Genomic DNA, 24,212 nt, shown 5'->3' on the forward strand with positions numbered 1-24,212 from the left:
ACACCTGCAGGCATCTCGGTACCACAGTCCCAACATCGGGTGCAGCATGTTGGGTAAAAAAAAATGATTCCTCTCTTTTAATCTCCATTGCTTTTTCCCTAAAAGAGAAGTAGAAAACCATGGGCAAACCGCCAAGGTAGCACTCATGACTTGAACTTAGATCCCTTGGGTTCTAGTCTTGTCACTATTCCAAAGGGCCAGGGCTCTTGGACCCAGTATTTACATGAGTCTGAGCTTCCAACCCCTGTCCGTGGCTAGTGTCCATCTCATTAGGCTCAAGGGCTTAACATTGGCAGTGCCATCTCAAGGCTAAGGTGAAATGAAGGACCACTGGAATAGTCTTGGTTTCCCTGGGTGACCTAGTAAACACCCACTGCTCTGCTACAGTTACCAATAGTGACTCCTTCCATTCTTAGAAGTGCACAGGCTTGGATACTAAATGACAGAGTCCTCCCTTCTAAGTCATTCTTCTGGTGTGCCAGTGCCTAGCAGGGAGTATAGCTGTTCTTTTTTGTTTGTTTGTTTGTTTGTTTTTAGAGACAGGGTTTCTTCCTGTAGCTCTGTAGACCAGGCTGGCTGGAACTCATAGAGATTAGTCTGCCTCTGCCTCCCAAGTGCTGGGATTAAAGGTGTGTGCCACCACTGCCTGGCAAGTATAGCTGTTCTTAAAAGGAAAAGCTGTGTGTGTGTGTGTGTGTGTGTGTGTGTGTGTGTGTGTGTGTGTGTGTACACATATGCCACAGCATGTGTGTGGAGGTCAAAGCCTAACTTGTGGGAGCCTGTTCTCTCCTTTTACCATGTGGGTCCCAGGAGTCTGTCTCAGATCATCAGATGGGCTTGGTGGTAGGAATATTTATCTGCTGAGCTATCTTGCTGGCTCCAAATGCAAATTCTTGAGGTGGTGTTGATTTGAATCTGCAATAATCAAAAGGCACAGAAACACACTCCATCTCCCTCTCCCTGTTCCTCTCCCTCCCCCTTCCGCCCTCTCTCTCTCTCTCTCTCTCTCTCTCTCTCTCTCTCTCTCTCTCACACACACACACACACACACACACACTTCCTGGCTTGGTAATTATATCTAAGTTGAAAACAGGGTGGAAGGTACCTCCACCTCTTTTTAACACTTTTTTTGTTTGTTTTTGTTTTTCAGCTTTTATGAATCTAAAATGATTTCAAAACAAAAAGTTGTTAAAATCCCTATTATTTTGTCTCAAGTTATATTGGGGATATTTACTCTTCCAAAGTTCCAGATAAAATAAACAGATCCCCAGATGCTTCTGGTGTGGTTTAATAAGCACAACAACCAAGTGTAATTTAATCCAAGGTCATTTTCACACAACCTGACCTTCTAAGACACAACTGTATCCAGAAACTGTGAGCATGGTCAATGATAATTCCAGAGCTCACAGTGCCTTCTAAACAATCCTAGAGCCCCTCAGCCTCTGACCTGGACTTTTATATGACTAAAATTATGGCTGCTGACCCTTAGAGCTAGACCTGCTGCATGTCAATGGCATCAAAAGATACATGTTCACTCGATACCTACAGGTTTGGAAACATTGACCTTGGGGACAAATAGGACTACATGTTTTCTATCTGTAGTAGGGGCAATTGTGTGGGTAACTGAGTTCATAGGAAAAACTGAAAACTGTAGGGAGAAGTGGGGAAGTCAGCTCAGGCTAAAAGAGGAGGGAAGTGTTATGAGATAGTTCAGAAAAATCCTGCCACAAAAGGGTTTTGGAGGCACAATGGTCACCTAGACCCACAGGTTGTCTAAGGTGGGGAGGGGAGTCTGCTGCACCAGGACTCCTCCTGAGTCCTATGGACCTAGGCTAGCCACTGAGAAGGACTCCTGGAACCTTCTGCATGACCTGTTCTCTGCACCAGCTGGAAGTCAGCAGTCCAGGCCATGAGTGGCAGAGACTCTCCCTTAATGACACTGGCAACTCGTGAAAGTTTCCTGACTCTTCAGAGTTCAGACTTCAAATGGGCCACTGCAAGGATGCAGAGGGTAAACAGGGATATTCACATAGTGAGCACACATGCTGTCTCATACCCATCCCCATGAACTCATCAAGGGATGTTCTCATATGTGCCCACAAGCTCTTGAAGGCCAAGTTTGAGTCTTGTGGTCATGTGGCCCCAAGTCCTAGGTGAGTTCCAGGGATGGGAGATACCAGGGGTCCTCTGTACTCATTTACACATGTGCTTCAGCACATGCAGAAGACCCTCAGCCAGATGTGAAATGTTTTTAGGTCAGCTCTATGCCCTTGCTGGGGGGAATGGTGGCTCATGAGTCTGCAATGCAGCCTGCCCTGTGGCTGGATCTGGTGTGGATCTCAAGGACACAAGGTGTGTCTGTGTCCAGCCTCTCTGTGGCGTGTCCCCTTCATCTGGGTAGGGTCTGAAGGTGTGAGCCTCTGAATCTACTTCTCCACCCATGCCCAGCACAGACTTCATTGCCTGTGACATGAGGACGTATCCACAATGCCTGTCCATTCTACCTACCACTTTCAGTACAACATGGCCCTGCTCAGACCTGCCTTCCTCATCTTCCCTTTCCTACTGCTTTGTCCCTTCCAGAGGTCCAAGTTAGCCCTAGAACTTAGAGTTGTGATGAACAGTGTCCCTGTCCCTAATAACTCCCTAGCTGCAAGGAGTTGCACCCCTGTAGTGGGATATTCACTTTGTCTCCTTCTGTGGCACTGACCACGCCCATTGGGGGGTGGAGCCAGGGGCGGAAGTGACCTGGGGAAGTAGGCCCGAGGAGGCTCAGGAGAATGTTCTTTTGCAAGCCTCACGGGGACAGGAGGACATCCAGAGGCATTCTTGGAAGCAGGAACCTGCTGGTGTTCACCTGTCTATGTTGTGAGTTATTTCTCCCTGAATAAACATCTATTCGGCCTAATTGTTTATCCAGATCCTTATTAAACCATGATAATCCCCTGTCACACTCATGGAGAATAAGGGTTCCAAAGGTTCTATGGAGCCACGTAGAGTAGGGCACAGCTGCAGTGTGCTACTCTGGAGGCTGAGGCTAGCCCATCACTGCAGTCTGAGTTTGAAGCAAACCTGGACAACACAGCAGAGAGCCATCTCAAATTAAATAAAAGGGGGGCCTCTGGTGCTAGGTTTGGCTGCATGCAGCTCCTGAGACTACCTTGTGAGTTTGTGTTGCTTCCTATAACACAGTGATATTTCCTCTCACTCTGCTGCCATCAGCCCCTGTCAAGGCTGGCCTGCAGCAGGCATCTAGTGAGACTCCAAGCACAGCTCTGCAGAACAGTTTCCTGCACAAGAGGCAGGTGCACTCAACATCACACCCTACTGGCCACCAGGGCTGGTCAGGACCACAATGCTCACAGTTATGCCACCATAGCCAATGAGGTGAGTGTGGTTATGATGGCTCTATTGGTCACCCCTCAGGTGAGAAAAACAAATCTCAGAATCCCCAAGCACTTGTCCCAGCTCACAGTCATAGATGGTTTCACAGTCAATCCTTTTCTAGACTGAAAAAAAAAAATCACATGGCTGCAGCCTAGGATCTGAGGCACCAGGTTTGTGAACAAGTAACTGGATCAGTAAGTAGAGAAATGAGAGGGTAACCTTTCTTCACACAGCTTGGAGTCCTTGGCCTTCAGAGGCCCTTCCAGATCCAGCCACTGTTGGTCAGACTGGAGGAAATAGCGCTTCCCTGAGGAAAAGGGATAACCATCCAGGAAGACATATCTTCTTGGAACCCGAACTTGACATACTTGATGGATTGGAAGGGCAGGAAGGAGAAGTAGAAAACCCAATGTGCTAGCCTCTGGGTAGCCAGGAGAGTGGCTGGCTACTGCAGCAGGGGCTGCATTGAGTCTGGAGTGGTCCTTGGGTTGAGGACCAGAGGAGGAGTTCTCAGCACGTGGGCAGGAGGCTGAGCAGTGGTGGGTGGGCCTGTGGGCTGTCAGGACACCAAAGACAGTGCCAGGAAGTGCTAAGCAGAGGGGCAGCCAGATTTCAACAGCCCCAGGGTCCTTTCCCATCCAGTGTAGCCTGATCATTGATTGCCCTCTGTGAAGTCAATCCATGCCAGAATTCTGGGGACCAGAAGGAATTCACTGTCTACATTCACACCCCTAGGGCAGATTTTACACTTGGGTGGTCAAAGCATTTCCCCTAAGGGCTATTTTTTTTTTAATAGCCAAAGGACATAAAGAGGCAGAAGTGACAGCAGAGGCCCCAGGGGGTCTGAAGCCAAGCACCTGGGCCTGATCCATGAGCCTCAGGTGAGGGTTTATGCTGGCACCTGTGAAGTCAGGCTACTCAGAAGTGCTGAGCTGCAGAGAGGCCTCCTTTCTGGGCCAGGATCCCAGACTGACCTTGACCTGCCCCTCACATGCATCTAATCAAAACCAGTCTGTGCTTTGGGTGGGTGGGTAGGGGGAGTCCAGAGATCTGGAGAGGAATTAGCCAGTCAGGTGACATGAGGAATCCATCTGCCTTTCCAGGAGTCACAGATTCAGAGGGCATTTCCAAGCAGGCTCGATTTTTGAGCAGTTAAGACATCACTGTGACTGGCGCTACAGTGGGCACTTGTGACAGACACAGAATGTGAATACCTCAGGAGGTAGTACTCTGTGTCCTGTCTTCCTCAAGGCAACATGCATACTTTCCCTCAGTTTGGAAGCATGGACAATGCTGCCGTCGCCTTGCAGGATGGGCTTCAAGAAGTTCCCCATAAGCGTTTGGATTGGCTACATGGCCCAGACTTAAAAATGCAGGGATTCCACTCAAAATTCCCAATAGTTGAAAAGGACATTCTTTCATCCACGTGTCAGTCAATACAGACTGGGGATGAGGTACTACACCTGCATTTTGGTCAGATCTGTATTCCTAGTTTTGTAAAAATCTGGAGGAGCTTTTGGGTGGGACTGACTGGGTTTCAAGGCTATATCCAATACCAGCCAGTACACGAATTTTCCACTTCCAGCTTCTAGAGTTCGAAGTTCCCCTAAAAATTATCTACTTCTCCCCCCCCCCAAGTGCCTGTATTCTACAGTTACTTTCTTCAGGACATACAAGCCTCCTATACACCCCACTCTCCCAGGATCTCCACCATGGCCGGGCGCTCAGCTCCCCTCTTTTGCCTGTTGTATTCCAGGCCTTTGTACACACCCTGCCTCGTGAACTGCTTCAGAATTCCACATGGCTCTTTTTCATCATTTGATTTCAGTACAGCCATGGCTTCCACACAGAGGCCGTTAGCTGTGGCCACTGTCCCAGCAGCTGCTTCTCTGACAGGCCTCACTACCTGAACAGAACCACTACAGCGAGCACACCTGGGCTCCACCCCCACTCTGCTTCCCTAACATCGCTCCCTCCTTTGTCGGGGTCACACTCAGCCTCCCATGAACCCTCTGTGCTTCAGGCCTGTGCCCTGGCAGCAGCTCCCCGCTTGTCCCGGGCTGTTACCTCCCTGCACCCATCTTCTGTGGCAAACACAGAAATTTGTAACCTCTCAGCCCAGCAGTTGCCAAGAGGGCAGAATGGGTCACCCACAGCTGCCTGCTCCTATCCTGATGCTTTTTCTTCCTCATATACTCAACTAGAGGCATGGCTTCACCACAGCTCTCTCCAAAGGCAGGAATTGAGCAAGTGTGCTGCTGGAGACAAAGGCTCCTGGAGTGTTGGGAAGCTACTCCCAGAAAGTCCCTCAGCATGGGTAGGACCTAGGGCCGTGTCACATGCATTTTCTTTCTGTCTCGTGAACCTGCTTCTTATGGTTCCTGTGGACTCGGGTCCTCGGATCACTCTGCCCAGTGGCACCATAACTAGGCAGTTATTAGGAGCAAGATGAGCACCTGTGTGTGGTGGCTCTGGTGTCTGGAGCAAGCATCCAGGAAACACCAAGTTTGGCCATCATGTCCTTCGGGGGTTACTGTAGTGCCAGGGTTCAGTGCACCAGACTGGCCTGTGAGAACATTGCCAAAATAAACCCAGGAAATCTAAGAATCTACAAGAACACTTCTGGGTTACTTCCCCCAATATATTTCAAATGTATTTTTGCTTTTTATTTTCCCAGGAATCAGTTTCTAGCAGAAACCACAGATATTCCATTCCACAACCTCTGGCAGCCCCCAGCAAACACCAATAGCTTCTCCTTCTAGTTTCACACACCCAGGTGGCCCAATGTCATGGCCCCTAACTTATGAATGGGGAAGCTGAGGCTCCAGGCATATAGGGAGCTTGCTGAAGAGTGGCCCCAGAAAGGAATTAGAGGAGCTAGGTTCATACCTGGGCTCTGTTGAGCTGAACCCAGTATGAGCCTTCTTTGCTCCTTGTCTTTTACTGGCAAATTTCCAGCATTCCCTCTTTTTCAAAGGTCAGGCTTGGAGAAGGGACAGTGGGCTATTCTTTCTAACTTCACATCTCCAGCCTGGGCTATTCAGGGCAGCCTGGTCCCCAGAAGCCTTGCTTCTTGGCACTGTCTCACTAGGCCTCTCTGTAGTCACACACAGTCCTGCTTGGGATCTGGAGCTCGCACAGCACGTGATGGTCCTACATCTTTGTTACTGCTATTCATTTGATCCTGGTTCCATACATGTGTTAAACCAGGTTCCATACATGTGTTGACCCAGGTTCCATCCATGTGTTGGCGTCTGACCAGCTCTGCCACACCTCACAGCCCTGCTGTTGCTGGCTCAAGCTGCAAAAGACTCCAGGATTGGACCATCAGTGTCCTGACACCAAGAAACTTCACTTGCTGGGCTTGGCTAATGACAAGCTTTGTCTCAGGCCACTTTGACCTGCGGAGTCACCCCTATCCCACCTGGCCTCCAGGGGCAGCACGGCTCTGAACAACAAGGTCTTTCAGCAGACTGATAACCCAGGAACACGCCGAGGATAATCACTGGCACTAGAGGCTAATGGAAACACAAGGCGACACCAATCCTTTCAATGGGTCTGGGGAACATGGGGTCCCAGCCTTCCTGGCCATAGCCAGTCTCCCACAAAAAGGACGACACCTTCTTTGGATCTACCACTTGTGGTCCCACCACATACAGACAGGAGAAATAGCAACAGTTAGTTGATGAGAGATGTCATTCTGTAAATGTGTTTCTCTTATTGGTTAATGAATAAAGCACTGTTAGCCAATAGGAAAGCAAGATAGGTGGAACTAGGAGACAAGGAGGATTGGAGGAAGTAGTAGGGAGGAGTCAACATGTAGAGACTTGAGAGAACAGAGGTCCCGGCCCTCTCTCTGGTAAGATGAGACCACATGGAAATACTTTAATTAATAGAAATGGGTTAATATTTAAGACAGAGCTGGCCGATAAGAAACCAACAGCATTATATCTAATACAGCGTCTCTGTGTGTTATTTGGGGCTGGCACAGCAGTGGGACCAGGCCAGCAGGAGAAACTACTCATAACAAAATGGCACTGGCAATGTGGCTAATAAGAACTTTCACTTAAAACTTAACCAAAGCTTAAGACAGGGTTTTAGAAACAAAAGAACAAAGACAAGCAAGGCTTCTTGGTAACAGCATTTCTCTCCGTTGGATTCTTGTTTTGCTAGAGACAAGCAGAGATTTGTGAGGCTCCTTTAAGGGAGGTTTCCTGACTCAGCATAAGTGGCAAAAATCCACAAGGCTTTTTTAAAGAGCTCTGCTAACAACTTAATGGTGTGTACCAGAGCAGGCAATGGCAATGACCACATCTCCAAGCTGGCAACATGCTGCTGGATGGCAGCGTAGACCAAGGCAGTGAGTACAGCTCTCAGTTCTGGACAGAGAGCACAGTTGTCTATCCCCCGCCATCTTGGATAGCCTGCCGCTAAATCAGCTGTGGCTTTCATTTTAGCAATGTTGTTTTTACCAGATAAAAGACTAGTGGACACAAAAAGATAAAGATTTACAGTAAAGACAGATTCGGATTAAGAAAAACCGCTAAAGGGTTACAGTGTGTTTTAAAATATACGTAGGCTTGGGGGAGAAAAAGAAACAGGATTAAATGGTTTTAAAAAGAATAAAAAGACAGAGTAGCTGGGTGTTGGTGGCATACGCCTTTAATTCCAGCACTCGGGAGACAGAGGCAAGCAGATCTCTGTGATTTCAAAGTAAACTTGGTATACAGGGTTAATTCCAGGACAGATAAAAGTTACACAGAGAAACCCTGTCTCAAAAAAAATGAAAAAATAAAAATAAAATAAATAGAGTAATACAAAAAGCCACATAAAGATGGGAAGCACAAAAAGAGTGTAGATACTATATGCTGTTCTGTTATCTTTAAATTATTTGACTGCTGAGGAAATAACAACTGTTAAAAGAAATGCTGCTGGATTAATTCAATTTATATATTTTAAAAATGCTTTGACTTCAAAATTTAAGTCCTGGGGTTACTGGGGAAAAAGATTTCTACTTTTGTTTCCACAGAAAATCAAAAGCTATGGGTCCCTTCCATACTAACATGGTTTGATCAAGCAAGACCCCCTGAAGCAGTATCCCAGGTGATCCATCATTCAAAACAGCTTGGATAAGGCAGCCTTGCAGACCACTACAGCCAGGATTTCTGCGTCTTCTTAGGATCCCCATGACAGCGCCCCCTACCAGCAGGAAGCAGTTTGGAAAGAACAATGCCCAAATTCCCAAATGTTGTTTATGTTTGTTTTCATTTAAATGGGATTGGTTATAAATAGTTAATGATCACAACCAATCTCTTTAAAGGTAAAAGGGGATTATGGTATAGAGATGAATACTTTGTTTTAAAATGGATTTTCATTTATTGATACAAATTTAAGGTCAATTTTGTGATATATTTCTCCTCTTGTTTAGGTATTGTGTTTATATAGCTCATTTAAAAATATATAATTTAGTGCAGATTTTAGATAGTTAGCTATAATAGTCAAAACTTTAGTTTTAGATAGTTAGCTATAATAGTCAAAACTTTAGTTAAGTTTTACCTATAATTGTCAAAACTTATAGTTAAGTTAGGATTTCTAGATATACAGAAATGTATTTGAGATGAATAGGCATTTTTAAAACCTTTCAAAGACCTACAGAATATGGCATTTAAAATGGTTTAGGGTTTTTCTTAACAGTAATACATAACTGCTCCTGGCAACACCACCTGCATCAGAAAGGAAGATGAACATCGAAGAAAAGCGTTATGAAGTTTGCTTTCAATATGGCAAGAGTAGCTATTTGGGCAAGATACTGCTCTTGTCTGGACTGCTGATGCAAGATGGACATTGCTACAGGTTCCTGCTTCATGGAAGAGTCTGCCAGACAGTCTGCAGGACACAGAGAAAAGTGACTGACAAACTGCCAATACAGATGGACAGTTTAAAGTTTCCTGCTTTGCTGAGGAGTGTGCTAGACACACTATGGCTTATAGGCTGAAGATGAAACATTATAGAAGAACTTCAGGTGACTAATCAGGTAGCAAGATGTCTCTGTCATTTTTAGAGTTTATATATTATCCTTCTGTGGTCTTTGATGGAGTTGAAGACAGATATGGTTATAGTTTTCCTTAGTTAGGATTAAAGAAACTTTAGACCCACAAAAATAGGATAGATGAAATATTTTCTTTAAATCTTACTAAATGTAAATGGACTAAATATTGTTAACTGTGATTCTTATTTGATAACTGTTGTGTGATATATTTTGCTATGCTAAGGTTAAAATCCTCCTTTTTATTTTAGCCAGAAAAGAGGAGATTATGAGAAATGACATTCTGTAAGTGTGTTTCTCTTATTGGTTAATGAATAAAGCACTGTTGGCCAATAGGAAAGCAAGATAGGTGGAACTAGGAGACAAGGAGGATTGGAGGAAGTAGTAGGGAGGAGTCAACATGTAGAGACTTGAGAGAACAGAAGTCCAGGCCCTCTCTCTGGTAAGATGAGACCATGTGGAAATACTTTAATTAATAGAAATGGGTTAATATTTAAGACAGAGCTGGCCGATAAGAAACTAGTAACTGACCAACAGCTTTATGTCAAATGCAGCATCTCTGTGTGTTGTTTGGGGCTGGCATGGCAGTGGGACCAGGCTGGTGGGAAAATGTAAGTTGGTGGAGGGAAGGAACTAGAAATATTTCTACAAAGAACCAACACTTGTAGCATAGGATAGCCACTGAGGTCACCACTGAAACCCCCCACCATGACCCTGAGGTCCCTGGATTCCACATGTGGAGAGGGTTTCCCCAGAGTTGGAAGGCATAGCTGGTAAACACAGGCTGTACTTACCATTGGAGCGGTGTATGCAGGTGTGTTGGTTGTCACTGAGAAAAAAGCCACTGTGGCATTGACACTCATAGCTCCCCATGGCATTGACACAGATCTGCTGGCAGCCACCGTTGTTGTCTTGACACTCATCCACATCTGCGAGGACAGGGAGGAAGGGGAAAAGAGATGTCATGCCTGGACTGGAGCTAGTGGGTCACAGACACTCAACTTCTCCATTAGTTAATGAAGGGTCTCCACAGAGGTGCTAGACAATGGAAGTACTACATAGGGTTACTCTATGGCATCGTGTTATGATGGCATTGCATTGGAGTACTCTATTGCACCATGATGTGATGGTGCTGTACAAGGGTACTCCAGAGGTATTTCATAGTATACTTCTCCCCAGCATGACAGTGCAGACTAGTGTCTCCCTAACACACAGAACTTGGCTAGCCACAGCCTACCATTCCCCACTCCACTTCAGGTTTACAGCTGGTAGCACAAGACCCTGGAACCCTGAGGGGGAAGCTGGAGATCAGGGCAGCCTGCACCACCCTGAAGGTCTCAGCTTGGCAGATTGATTTCAAAAGCCTGGAGGGTGGAGGAAGATTTGAAAAGACCCTGACCTCTGGCTGCCAGGACTGCCGGGGAAGGCTGCCAAGAGGTCTTTCCCACTCTGCGGGAGGCACCGGCTCAGGGCCGATGCTCACTTGTGACCAGAGACTTCTGGTACAAAGGGTGTGACTGGCTGAAAGGGTCTTTATGGAGCTCTGGTCCTGGGCAGAACAGCATGTTTCAATTACCAGAGTCATAACCCCCTACTCTGTTGGTTTGTTTAATGAAAGAAGGGCTTCTTAAACCTTAATGTTCCATGGCTGTATTGTCATTTTAATAGGCAAATACATAAAACCACAAAGCAATGTGAGCATGGAGCTACTGGCTGTGCCCAGCCAATCCACAGCCTTCAACACACACACACACACACACACACTTCCTTTTCATACATACTACATACATACGTGCACATACACTTTGGCATTGAAAATTTCCTATGCTATTGAGACCTATGCTATTGAAACCAAAAGGATGTGAGGCTAAAGGTAGAGGCAGGCAATGACCCACACTGAACTGGGGACAGCTTGGCTCTATGGCACTGTCAGCTGGGTCCTATTTAGGCTCGAGGACTGCAGAGCACTTTACCACCCAGGAGACTGCACGGCTGCCTTTGAGGCCCACAGCGTGGAGCATCATTATTCTCTGGCAAGCTCAAATGTCAGCCGTGTGGCTGTCAGAGGGGGGAAACAGAGCTCTCAATCCTAAAAAGGTTCCAGCTCACATGTAAAGGTGGCCCTTGCTGAGCAGAGCAGCGGGACCAGAGGCTGCTCTGGGAGGTGCAGGGTGGGAGTGTGGGGGGGTTAGGGGTGGGGGCATTACTAATTCTTTGAGTAGCCTTCTCCACAGTCTTGTCGATGGCTCCCTGCTGTCCCAGTACCTTTGCTCAGTGAACCCTAAAGTGTATGGAGTTGCTACCTCTCCTCCATGCTACAGAGGGTCTGGCCACCTCAGCAACAGGAAGCCAGCATCCTGGGTGCTTACTGTGGACTAAGGGACCTCACTACAGCCTCAGCAGCTCACGTGATAGGGTGTATTGTTAATTGCATTTCATCCATGGGACTCTGACAGAAATCTGGGTGGCCCACAAAGAAGGTCAGAGTGAAGGCAGAACTCCACCTTGAGGCAGAACTCCAGAATAAGAGCCTGCAGACAGCTTGCTTGGTTGGCTATGCCCAAAATGTATTCAGACCTGTTATGAAGAATCCACTCTCTCCTGAGTTTGAGTCTGGGATCTACTTAAACACCCCTGAGACCCATAAGACACGATCCACAAGCAGTATGGATGGAAAGTGACTGACTCTGGAGTGAGTCCTGTCTCTGACCCAAGTACACTGAGAGAGGTAGGCACCTCTACCTGCATCTTAGCACACAGCTGACTATAAGTCCTGACCTGGGATGCCTTTGCCACCCATTCCTGCCTCTCTTCTCCTGGCTCCCTGACTCCAGTCTAAGCAAAGTCTCCACTGCAAGAAAAATGAAGAGGATAGATATGGACCCTCCAATGCTGGCTTCATGGGGCAGAAATGCTTCCTTAGCCTGAATGCCACCCATCTGCAGCCAACTGGCCTGGCCCAGCCCTGAATTTCACCAAAACCTAGGAACCAGGGCAGTTGACATAAGGCATCCACAGGCCCTCAGTGATCTGGCAGGGTGACTGTGCTGTTGGGACAGGGCTGTTTACACTAGCAAGGAACAATGACTCGCCAACACTGATGAATAATTTGAAACAAATGCAGGGCCATGTAAACATGTCTTTCCCTTGCTCCCAAATGATAAAACCTCAAGATTAAGCAGGCGGGAAAAGAGAGCTGTCCCTCTGCACCCTTCTCTACTGTGTCCAAACAGGGCTCCACATCCTATCCAAGTAGGGTAGAAAGTCCTGGGGACACTGAGTCCCTATACAGCCCGAGGCCACACTCATGACCCCTTTTATAGACACTCTGCATTTCAAGCTCTCAAACAAGACTCTCGGTGCTGGAGTCAGCTGGTGTAGTTAGGATCATGAGAAGTCTGCCTACCATCTAGGCCAGATGGAGGTTACCTGGCAGGCAGAGCACCATGGAGAAACCCTTGGCTGTTCCTCAGAGTCAGCTGGCACACTGTGACCCAGCACAGGGTGCATCGTACTACGAGAGGTGCCTTCAGGGCCAGAAGGGAGTCCGTACCAGGCATTGGCTCCAGGAAGCATGGCAGGGACTGCAGACTGTCCTCCAGGAAGCCCCGTGGAGCACCAGGGTACGAGCAGGCTTTCCCCTCTCTATGGAACCATGATCCATGATTGTTCTCACTGATGGATTGTGTGGGAAGCCCCCTCCCCAAACAGTCAGAGGCAACACGATGCCCTGTCACTTCACAGACAGATTTCCGATGCTAGTTCCAGCCCCAGCTCAGGCACTGCTCAGTAGATCCAGGAACTCCCACCCCTACCCCACCCTGGGATCTGGCTCCTACCACCTCTGGTTCTCAGAAGAGAAGAGAGACGGAAAGAGACTTTCTCAAAACGCGAAGGATACAGAGTGTTCTTCTGTCAGTGAGAGCAACATAGGGGGCCCATGGGGCAGAGGGCATTTCCTCGTTCCTCCCCCCTTAGTGTCTCCTTCTAGGTCTCCCAGATGTGGAAGCCTTTCCTCTCCGCTTCATTCCTCTGCCTGGACCACATGGCCTGCTGTGCCACCCCTGCCATGGGTGGGGATAAACCTGCATCTCCTTCACAAGAGGCAGGCCGGGTGGCAGGGCAGGAGGCCATACCTGACTGGCTAGGGTGAGCTCATTGGGGGCAATGTCATAACTTACTTTCAGAAGGAGGCTAGCTGTTGCAGCAGAGTGCTCTCTTGGCTCACCAGGTATGGTGGTTTGAAAGGAAATGCACGCCCCTTGTGGCACTATTAGGAGGTGTAGCCTTGTTGGGGTAGGTGTGGTCTTGTTGGTGGAGGAAATGTGTCACTGTGGAGGTGGGCTTTGAGGTTTTATAAATGCCTATGTCTCAGACCACTTCCTATTGCCTGCAAGATATAGAACTCTCAGCTGCCTCTCTAGCACCATGTCTATCTGCATGCCACCATGTGACACCATGATGACAATGGACTGAACCTCTGAAAATGTAAGCCACCCCAATGTAATGTTTTTCCTTTATAAGAGTTACCATGGTCATGGTGTCTCTCCACAACAATGGAAACCTTAACTAAGACACCAGAGGCACTTGGGCAGGCTCTCCATGCCACTCTCCAGGAGTCTGCTTCTCCTAGTATTAGAACGTGCCCCATTCACATACACTTATACCCTTCTCCAAGGACAGCCTCATGTCCTCAGACCCAAACTCTTGCCCTTCTGCATCCATAGACACTACTGACTGAGAATGAATACCACTTGGGGTTTTAGGCCAGCCAGCAGGGATGACAAGCTTCCTGGGGGAGGGGCTGTAAACCCTGGGCTGTGAGCAATGGCCTGAGGCTGGAGGATTGGCAGGGCAGGGCACATGGGGAAGGGACTGTGTGTGTACTACAGCAGGAGGAGGGTTCTGGAAGCCCCCAAAGATAGTGACTGGTTAGGTCCTGTGTGCTGACTCAGGCAGCCAGGAACACTAAGCCCTAAGCTTGGAGGTGTGTCCTGAGCTGGGATCATGATTCTGCAAGGCTCTCAAAAAAACATCACTTCCCTTGGACCCCACAGTCCAGCCAGCAGAGTGATACTCTTGGAGTTCTCAGAGTAGCTTGACAACCAGGGTGTTACTAATCCTTAAGACACTGAACCTGTGTGTAGTGAGACCCTAGGGACCTTCTCCACCCCAGGCTCCAGGGTCATGAAACAGCTAGGGTGGTGGTGGGAACATCTTCTTTCTGAATACTGACACTCTACCATCTTCCTTTAAAACCATGGTGGGGCTTCCTAGAAGGCAGAGAACCCCTGCACACTGGAACTAAGCTATGAAGCAGATTCTAGGAGGCGTTAGAGGAGTTCCTGAACCAGGTGGCAGGGCTAAGGACACAGAACAAAGAGCTCATCTTGACACCCCAGCTTGGCCAGGGTTGCCAGGACCATCTGTGGGGTGAACAGGTCTCCTCCTTTAACATATAGTGCACTTCTGCATGGAGCCACCCCCTTTTCTTTTGGCTAGCTGCGGAGATAGACAGCAAATGGGGAGGGAGCTGGGCCTCAGGTGGTCCCCCAGGCGACTCTCAGTAGGAATGCTGTTTAGTGTTGTTCCTTGGTAGCCAGTGGCAGCTGAGAGTGCTGGAACCTAGGAAGGCCTGAGTCCCCAAGGTCACAGAAGACCTCACCTCATCTCAGCCTGGCCTGAACCGCACTTGGCCATCCAGGCCTGAGAAGTGCCCTATTTCCCAAAAACTGCTAGGGCTCCTACCTTGTCCTCTACACCTAGTCCATCTCTCCCCAGCTCCCACCTTAGACCTCAGTCCTCAGTGCCCTTCTATATGTACATTCTGTGTCTCACATCTTCCAGCTTCCTGGTGACACACATTTCAAGGGTGTGGCCACTAAGGACTCTAGCTTTGACCGGACAGGACATCCATGACAGAGCCTCACAAAATCTCTAGGGTCACTGCCCAGTGCAGACACAGGCACTGACGTTGGAACAGGGAGTCCCTAGCTGTGACTCCTGCCCAGTGCTCTGCGAACACTACCTCACTCTCCAGTTCCCACCAGACCTGAGGGTCATGTCAGGGCTCGGGTCCACTCACTGTGGTTGTCTCCCTACAGGAAGGGTCTCTGAGGCCAGGCCATAAGCTTCTGGAGGGCGTTGCAAGAGGTCTGTGGTTTGCCCCCAAGTGTTGATGCTTGGCACCAGGTGGGGCTGTTTGTTTTTATTAATAGTGGGCTGTTTGTCCTCTTTTGGAGGCGGAACCTGAGTTTGCAGTTATTTATAACTGAAAATTACTCCTTGATCCTGCTTCAATTGCTTTGTGTTTTCCATGAACACTCACAATTTGACACAGAGGCTCTGTGTCTTGAGTGAACCCCACCCATGTTTCTGTGCCCAGAATCCACTGTGTGTTAGGCCTTGCAACAGGCTCCAGCATCCTGTGGGCAGGAACTGGAGCTCAGGCTCATTGACAGAACCAGCTCAACTTCCACTGCTGAGCAATGCCACCTGGTCCTGGCAGAAGCAATGGTCCCCCCCACCCCCTCCACACTCCCTTCTGAAGGGCAGCTGAGGCAGAAATGCCTCTTGGCTATTGAATGACTCTTGCAAAATTGCATTTGATGAGTTAAGTGTAAATAAATGAGAACCAGATGGATTCGATTTTGGGTAAAATACGCTTGGGTCTTAGAGAGCTGGGGCCTGAGTTCTGACAGAGTCAGAGCACTCCTGAACTGTCAAGATCTCTAGAGGCTATGCTGGCAGGAGGGATAAGGGGGTCACGGAGGACCCATCTGCTTCCCACTCTGGGTGTCATCTGAAGTCTTCTCTGTGGCTCCTGGGTCCCCTGCAGGTCAGCAGTGTGCAGTCTCCTGGCCTGGGCCCAAGTGTGAACTCCAGGCTGATAGACCTGTATGGAGCTCAGCTCTTTAGACCAGCAAGCCCATTGCTAATCCCTCAAACCAGCCCAGGAGGGCCAAGCTCTGCCGGAGCTACCTGCACCCAGGCACTGCTCTTCTGAACTCACTGTCTTCTGAACTCACATGCTAACTCAGCCTATCTTCTGTGTTGCCAAGGATACAGATTTGCTGCCTAGCCCAGGCTTTTGACTACTCCCCCTTAGAACTGCCTGTGACCTTGTGGTCACTGCCTTTGGGATCTGAATCTTTCCCCCACAGGTCACACCAGATGGGGCACAAGTCAGCTAGTGACTGCTCTGATCTCAGACTGCTGAACCATTCAGTTCAAGGCCTGGGTGTCCTTTTCTGTAAGGCAGGGATGGTAACAGTGCTCAAGTGTTGGGGTGTGAAAGTACAGAGCCAAAGCCCTTAGCACTGGGTCTGGCCCATGTGGCTACCAAAAAGTGTGAGCAATGCTAGATGAACTACAGTGAGCCACTCAAGTCTCCGGGGGATGGCAGGCACAGCCAAGTCCCTTCCAAACTGGAAAAGTGACAAGGAGCCACATGAGAAGGGAGTGTTCAGCCTGCCTGGCCTTCTGGTTTCTGAGTGGAGGAGTTCTTAAACAGCCTCCCTCCAGACTTAGCTTTGGGCCGCTCACCTCCCCAGATTGCTGGGGGGGGGGGCAGGGGGAGGTCAGTTTATGGCTGTGCTTAATGCTGACCAGAACTGAGGGACAGAACTGTATGTGTGGTCTGTTGCAGTGTGTGGGACAGCACTCTCCCAATCTTTCATTTCTACAGTTGCTTTTTAGAATGGAGATGCAATTCATACCTTGGTGTGCACCTGGACCATTTTTTTAAAAGAACACTTACTATGTCATGTAACTATCACTACTGATTCTAGGACATGGTCTGCCCACCAAACAATAGCAATGTGCCCCTTCATAATGAATCCCAGCCCCCTAGAACCACAGATCTACTTCATCTCTGCCTGTATGTGTTTACCTAGTTTAGACATTTCACATTGATGGAATTACATACTATATACCCTTTTGTGTCTGCTTTCTTTAATGTAGCATCATGTTTTTAAGCTTTATCCATGTTACAGCCTTTTTCTATATACCTGCCACAGTTTTGTTTATTCACCAATGAATGGCCATTAGGGTTGTTTTGACTTTGATGCAATTATGAATTATGCTGTGGATATTCACATATAGGTTTTTGGGTGGATGTGTTTTAATTCTCTTGGATATATGCTAAGAAGCAGAATTGTTGGATAATATGATAAATCTAGATCTAATTTTATTTTTACATTTATTGATTTATTTAATGGGTAGGGGTTATGCCATGACAGGTGTGTGAAAATCAGAGGTCAGCTTGTGGGAACCCGTTCTTTCCTATCATGCAGGTTCTGAGGAATGATCTCAGCTCCTCAGTCTGGGTAGCAAATGCCCTTATCTCACCAGCCCTGTATCTAACTCCCCTCGACACACCCCAGTTTTACTTTTAGTTTATTTTTGTTTTTTGACACAGGGTTTCTTTGTGTAGCCTTAGCTGTCCTAGAACTAGTTTTGTAGACCAGGCTGGCCTTGCATTTACAAATATCCATTTGCCTCTGCTTCCTGAATGCTGGGATTAAAGGTGTGCCCCACCACACCCAGCTTATTTCTATTTAAAATTCTGTATGTCTGTATGTGAATATGCACATGTGTGAGTTCAGGTGCCCACAGAATAATAGGTGTGACCTGGTGTCTCCTGGCTTCTATTCACACTTCCCTGACTACTAAAGACCTTAAACAGTTTTCTGAATGACCAGTGGCCATTTGCCACTTCTTTAGAAGTCTATTCAAATCTTTCTGTTCTTTCTGTACAAACTAGGTTGTATAATCTAATAAAGTCCCTGCCTGGCTTAGTGGCTCATAGTCGTGTGAAGTCACCTGAGCACAAGCACTTTCAACACCCTGGGAACCAGGACCTTGTCACATAAACAGCTAGGAATTCCCACACTGTCCACCCAGAGCTGGGGGACAGTGAGGCCTGGACTCTTCCTGGGCTCCATCCTTTCCTCTGTCTACCCTCTGCTCTCAGGAGATGCTACCATGACCCCCATAACATCTCTGTATAATTGAGAATCTGCCCTCACTGCTTAGCACCTCCTCTACCATCTTCTAAACCTGTACATTGGCCAGTGTGGTACCTGCTTGGATGTCCAGTGGGTATATGACCAAGCTGATCTCCTAACACCATCTCCCATGGAGGAGTAGAGCCAAACACATCCCAGTTAGGCCCTTAGCCTCTGTCTCACCACAGAGCAGCTCATAAACCCTTGGCCCAAACACCTGGCTGTCAATCAATACCACTTTCTCATCCCTACATCTGGTTCCTGTGATAGCTCTGCATGCTGCAGAATCCCCAGGCACAAGTATATCTCCTCACCTGTCCTACTGGGACAATTGGCCAGCCTTCCCTGCTCAGCCCTGTATCCTGGGACCTTTACCCTTTACCCCCTCCTCTGTGTTTATGTTATCCCACTACCTGGGTTATTTCTCCCCACATGGTAACCTCAAAAAGACCATGTTACCTACTTCCTGAAGCCCCAAAGTGCCCACAAACAAGCTCCCCCTTTCCTTCTCACCAAAGTCTATGGTGACCACTCTGGCTACATACTCACTGGCCTCTGCTTGCCAACTTCAGTCTGGCCATACCTATTGGTGTCTTAGTTTCCTGTCCAGTTTCTGTGATAAAATATCTGGTCAATAAGCAATCTAGCGGTGAAAGGGGTTTTTGCTCATGGTTCTGGGTTATATTTCATCATAGTGGGGACACTGCAGCAGCAGAGGCATGACTCTCTCGTCACATGGCATCCACGGTTGAGAGCACAGAGAATGTGTATATGGATACAGGTTCTCAGCTTGCCTTCTCTTTTATGCTGTTTAGGATCCAGCCCAGGGAATGGTCCCACCCACTTATAGGCTGGGTCTTCCTACATCAGCTAATATAGTCTAGAAATCTCCCATAGACAGGCCTACAGATAATCTCTAGATAATCTCTCATGGAAAGTCTTCCCGGGTCATTCTAGAGTGGCCAATGTGACAGTTAAAATTAATCCTCATCTGGGCTAAGATCAGCTCTCCCAGTAACTTCTCAGTATAGGGGGTAAGATAGGACTCTACCTCAATGGGGCACCAGCCCCGTGCAAGAAGCCCTCCAGTCAGCAGCCTGCCCATAGTCCTCACGTGGGTGAAAGAGTAGGGATGGCAGCAGAACTAGAACTTCCCTCCCCATGGGCCCCACACAGCACAGCTGTGAATGTGACCCTGGCCGGACATCTGTGGGAGGCACTGGAGTGTCTTAAAATTTTCTTTTGATGGGGATAAGAATGGAGGGCTGGAGGTGGGGAGGGAGACCAACCAACCAAACAAGGCATGGAAACAGAACTCTGGGAGGAGAGAGGAGGGAGCTCAGGGTTTGGCAGGGCCTGAGGGAGGGGTAGGCAAGGGCCCAGATGGGAGCAATGACCCCTATGGTGTGCCTGCCTGCCTTCTGGAAGAACTGTAGAGCTGAGTAGGTCCAGAGTCGCCTTGATACCCCACTGACACGAGCTGACACAGTCTTTCAGCCAGCCCATCCTGCCTGATGTCAGAGAGTTTTAGCTTCACTACTATCTGAATTGGGAATCTGAATTGGGAATTTTGGCTGCAGCCCTTGGCAGGTTCATCCTTGTCAACCTCTTGGGCACAGGACAGTGCATTTCCTTCAGCAGGCAGCTCAGGACTGCCTTTCCCTTCTTTTTGTATATGTGTGTATGTACTCATGTGTGCCTTGGTAGGAATACATGTGGGCTCATGTGTATGGATGCCAACATTGAGTGTGTTTCTCAACCTTATTTTTTGAGACAAGGTCTCTCACTAAATCTGGAGTTTGCCAGTTGACTAGACTAGCTGGCCAGGAAATCCCAGAGATCCTCCTGTCTCTGCTCAGAGCTGTGCCTTTCATGTGGAGTCTGAATACAATTCCTTATGCTTGTGTTCCAAGCCCCCCCCCTTCTCCTACTTTCTAGCTTTTCCCACTTGTGTAGCCTCGTCCCAGAGGCCTCTATGAGAGAGGACCACTGTGGCCCATGCCTTGTCATACTGCTTGGCCTCCTGCTCTATGCTTATCCACATTGGCTCTCTAACTGGCCTGCATGCGTGAGTAGATTGATTCTTACTCTCAGCATCCTTACAATCAGCTTTGGAGTAGAGCACTAGCTGGAGCACATGATAACTACCAGGACCAAGTGCTAGCTTTGTCTCATTAGTCAGCACACTTGAGAAGGTAGCAAGCCCAGAGTCAGGACAGTTGAGGACTATGAATCCATCCCTCTGAAGCCAGTAGCTAACCCCCCTTAGCCCTGCCTTAAATTGCTTATGTCAGACATCTTGTCACAGGGACATAAAGCCTTACTAACATACCACAAAAGGGCTTCAATGGCCTGCTGGGAGTGTGCTGTGAGAGGAGACTGGACCTGATGGGCCAACTCAAGAGTCCGTGAGGCTCTCTCTGAAATGGCCTGGGCCAGTGAGGGCAAAGGCACCTTTGGTGGTGGGATGCAGAAAATGTCTTATGCATGTGGGAATGGGGGGAAGAAGGAAGGGTGGCACTTGGTGGGCTGAACAACATAGCTCTGGGTGTTGTGACAGGGTGAGTTTTGAGTCTGTGGTATACCCAATGTGGTGGTTTGAAAGAAAATGCCCCCCATAGGGCGTGACACTATTAGGTGGTGTGGCCTTGTTGGAGAAAATGTGTCACTGTGGGGGTGGGCTTTGAGGTCTCCTTTGCTCAAGCTACCCTCAGTGAGTCAGAGCACTTCCTGTTGCCTGCAGGTTAAGATGTTAAGAACTCTCAGCTCTTTCTTCAGCATCATGTCTGCTGGCATGTTGTCTTGCCTCTTGCCATGGAGATAATAAACTAAACCTCTGAAATGTAAGCAAGCCAACCCAATTCATTTTTTTTTTTTTTTGAGAGTTGCTGTGAAGGGGTCAAGACCATGCTGGAGAAACCCACAGAAATAGCTGACATGAGCGAATGGGAGCACACAAAACCCAGTCTGACAGCTGGGGAACCAACATAGGAGTGAACCAGGCCACTGAATGTGGGTGTCAGTTGGGAGGCCAGGGCAGTCTATGGGGCCTCTGACAGTAGAACCAGTATTTATCTCTAGTGCACAGACTTTAAGAACCCATTCCCTATTGAGGGATATTCTCTCAGTCTAGATACACCGGGGTGGGCCTAGGCCCTGCCCCAAATGATGTTACAGACTTTGATGATTCCCCCATGGGAGGCCACACCCTCCCTGGGGATTGGATGGGGGGTAGAATGGGGATTGGTGGGAGAAATGGGAGGATGGTAGGGAGAGGGAACTGGGACTGGTATGTAAAATAAGATTGTTTTTAATTTAAATTAAAAAAAAAAAAAAGAGTTGCTGTGGTCATGGTGTTTCTTCACAACAATAGAAACCCTAACTAATACACAATGTTTGGCCAGTGGCGAGGTTCCTACATTCCCCAGGATACACCTGAAGTTTCTGGCCAGCCAGTGTTTGGTGTACCTGGCTCTTCTGGGTTCCAGGCGTCTACCTGGAGTCCACTCCCCCACCTGCCTGAGCTTCCTGCCTCTATGCTTTGTGTGTACTTTCCCGACCTCTTGAAATATGCTTTCCTTTCCTCTTTCCACCCCACACCCGAGGACCTTGTACTCCTTCCAGGCAGATGGACAACTGTCAAAAATCACTAGACTGCCCACTCCCAGCACTAATTACACAGAGGATGCCATATTGGAAGTCATTATTTAACCCCAGAACCAGTTGACTAGCAGACATGGGCATGCAGGCAGAGGAGGCTTTTGCCATGTTACAAGTCATTTTTCCCAGGTACATTGTTGTCCCAACCAGAGGGTCACAGCAGCAGTCTTACGAACTGGCTGTTGGCTTTCCACATCCTGGGCCTTGATTACATTCCCTCTTTTTGAGAATACACAATTATGTATCAGTGTTGAGGGCAGTTCTGATACTAGTTGCAGGGGCAGCATATAAACATCAATGAAATGTTTATAACCAACATAAAGTTATGTCTATGCCCAGACAAGTCTGGACATGACCTTAGAGCAGGGTGGCCAGGGCAAGTGTCTTCTGACTTTGCTTCTGATATCTCTGGAAGTTTCAGTAAAATTATCCCATGTGTAAGAGATGGATAAGTAAACAGACACTTGTAACTCAGTCTAATTTGGGGGGCAGGGCATAGCAGGGTGGGGAGTGACTAGTAGTCAGTCACTCTGCAGGAAAGCTAGGACAGAGACCCTGGCAGTTGGAGACTAGAATACCTGGGCCAGCAAGAGATGAGGCAGGGACAGGAATATCTTGGGGACAGCTTAACGTTTGGTTTGCTGGATGCTTAGGCAAGAAAAGTAAGGCTGGTGTAGCAGGTAGAACCTCCTGGGACCTGTTACCACTGGGGGTGCCTGGCTTTCTCACCATGGAGCTGTGCCTGCATTTTTTATGTAGAAGGGCCAACAGCTAGTCCTAAAAGCTTTTGTTGGTGACTGATCCCTGGGCAGCCAGCAGGCAGGCCAGTGGTGGTGGTGGTGCTGGCGGCAGCAAGATGGCCTGCAGAACCCTGTCCTTGTTGAAGTAGTACTTGGGAGGTGATAAAGGACCCCAGACTAAGAAGCCACACCTACTGTCCACTCCACAGATGAAGAGTGCCAGCGGGCACAGGGTGTCCCTGCCAGACATCTATTTCTAGTTGCATGTGGTCAGGATGAAGTGGGTAAGAGGGAGGGTTGCTGGGCAGGCGGATGCACGGGCTGGCTGATGGCCATCAGAAACAACCAGGGCCCTGTCCTGCTGTGCCAGGAAAGGAGCAGCTGCATCATCTGCCCAGACACAGCCAGGCCCTGCATGTTTGGGTGACCCAAGATGCTACCCAAGACACTTGATCAGTCCAAAATAAGCAAGAGTTCTGGTAGAGGTGTGGGTGAGAGGCTTGGGCACCCTCATTTGTTGCCAGTGTCCCTTTTGGGTACACAATACAGCATTGGGTCTGGGCCTATGATTTGGAGGCAGGATATTTTTAAAGAGTTTTCTTAAGACATGTATTTTTCACTTATCCCCAGGGGTTCTGTCTGAGCTCTCTGCACCAAGGCTGCAAATGGAACACAGGGAAGGCAAGTGTCTTACTTGCCTGCTGCCCTCTGTCCATGGCCTGTGTTTACTTTGCTGTTTATGGACTCTCCGTTATGGAGGCTCTGTTCTGGGACAGAGCATGGCTTTTTCCCCAAGCCACCAAATAGAGACCTAGCTGATGTGGGGCTGGTGTGGGATGGAGTGACAAGACTTCAGCCCATGGGAAAAGGTTGCTGTGACCATTCACTCATTTGCCCTGAGTGACAAATTCCTGACTTGACTGCTAACTGAAGGAGAGGCCTATGCTTCTCACATCTATGTTTCTCCACAGAGACCATGCCCACCCCCTCAAGGCTACACCCCACAAACTACTTTCCCACATATCACACCCACACAAATCATTCCCTTGACCATACCCACAAGACAGCTCCCTAACACAAATCATGTCATTTCCATACAGACCACTGCCTCATAGACTTGCCCCTAGGATCACTCAGATACCTAGACCACACCTCCACTATGCCATTTACAAACCATGTTCACTACACAGACCACACACACACACACACACACACACACACACATACACACACTCATCCCATCTGTAGTGCTGACCACGCCCTTTGGGTGTGGTCACAGGTGCCCATGTGACCAGTGATAAGGATTAGGTTTGAGGTTTGGAGCTCTCTCTTCCTGCTCAGGTTGACAAAAGCATCTGGGTGGTAGGATTG

General features: G+C 48.4%; 1 protein-coding gene across 1 annotated transcript in view; it reads right to left on the bottom strand.

The window, feature by feature from the left end:
- Nucleotides 1-24,212, bottom strand: part of Scube1 (signal peptide, CUB domain and EGF like domain containing 1) — a 120,254-nt gene that overhangs the window by 62,951 nt on the left and 33,091 nt on the right. The window contains exon 4 of the mRNA XM_051189516.1: nucleotides 10,228-10,362. Coding sequence (XP_051045473.1) covers nucleotides 10,228-10,362 — 135 coding nt within the window. The remainder of the gene's footprint in view (nucleotides 1-10,227; nucleotides 10,363-24,212) is intronic.

This window comes from Phodopus roborovskii, unplaced genomic scaffold, assembly GCF_943737965.1.
Source record: "Phodopus roborovskii unplaced genomic scaffold, PHOROB, whole genome shotgun sequence".
NCBI lineage: Eukaryota > Metazoa > Chordata > Mammalia > Rodentia > Cricetidae > Phodopus > Phodopus roborovskii.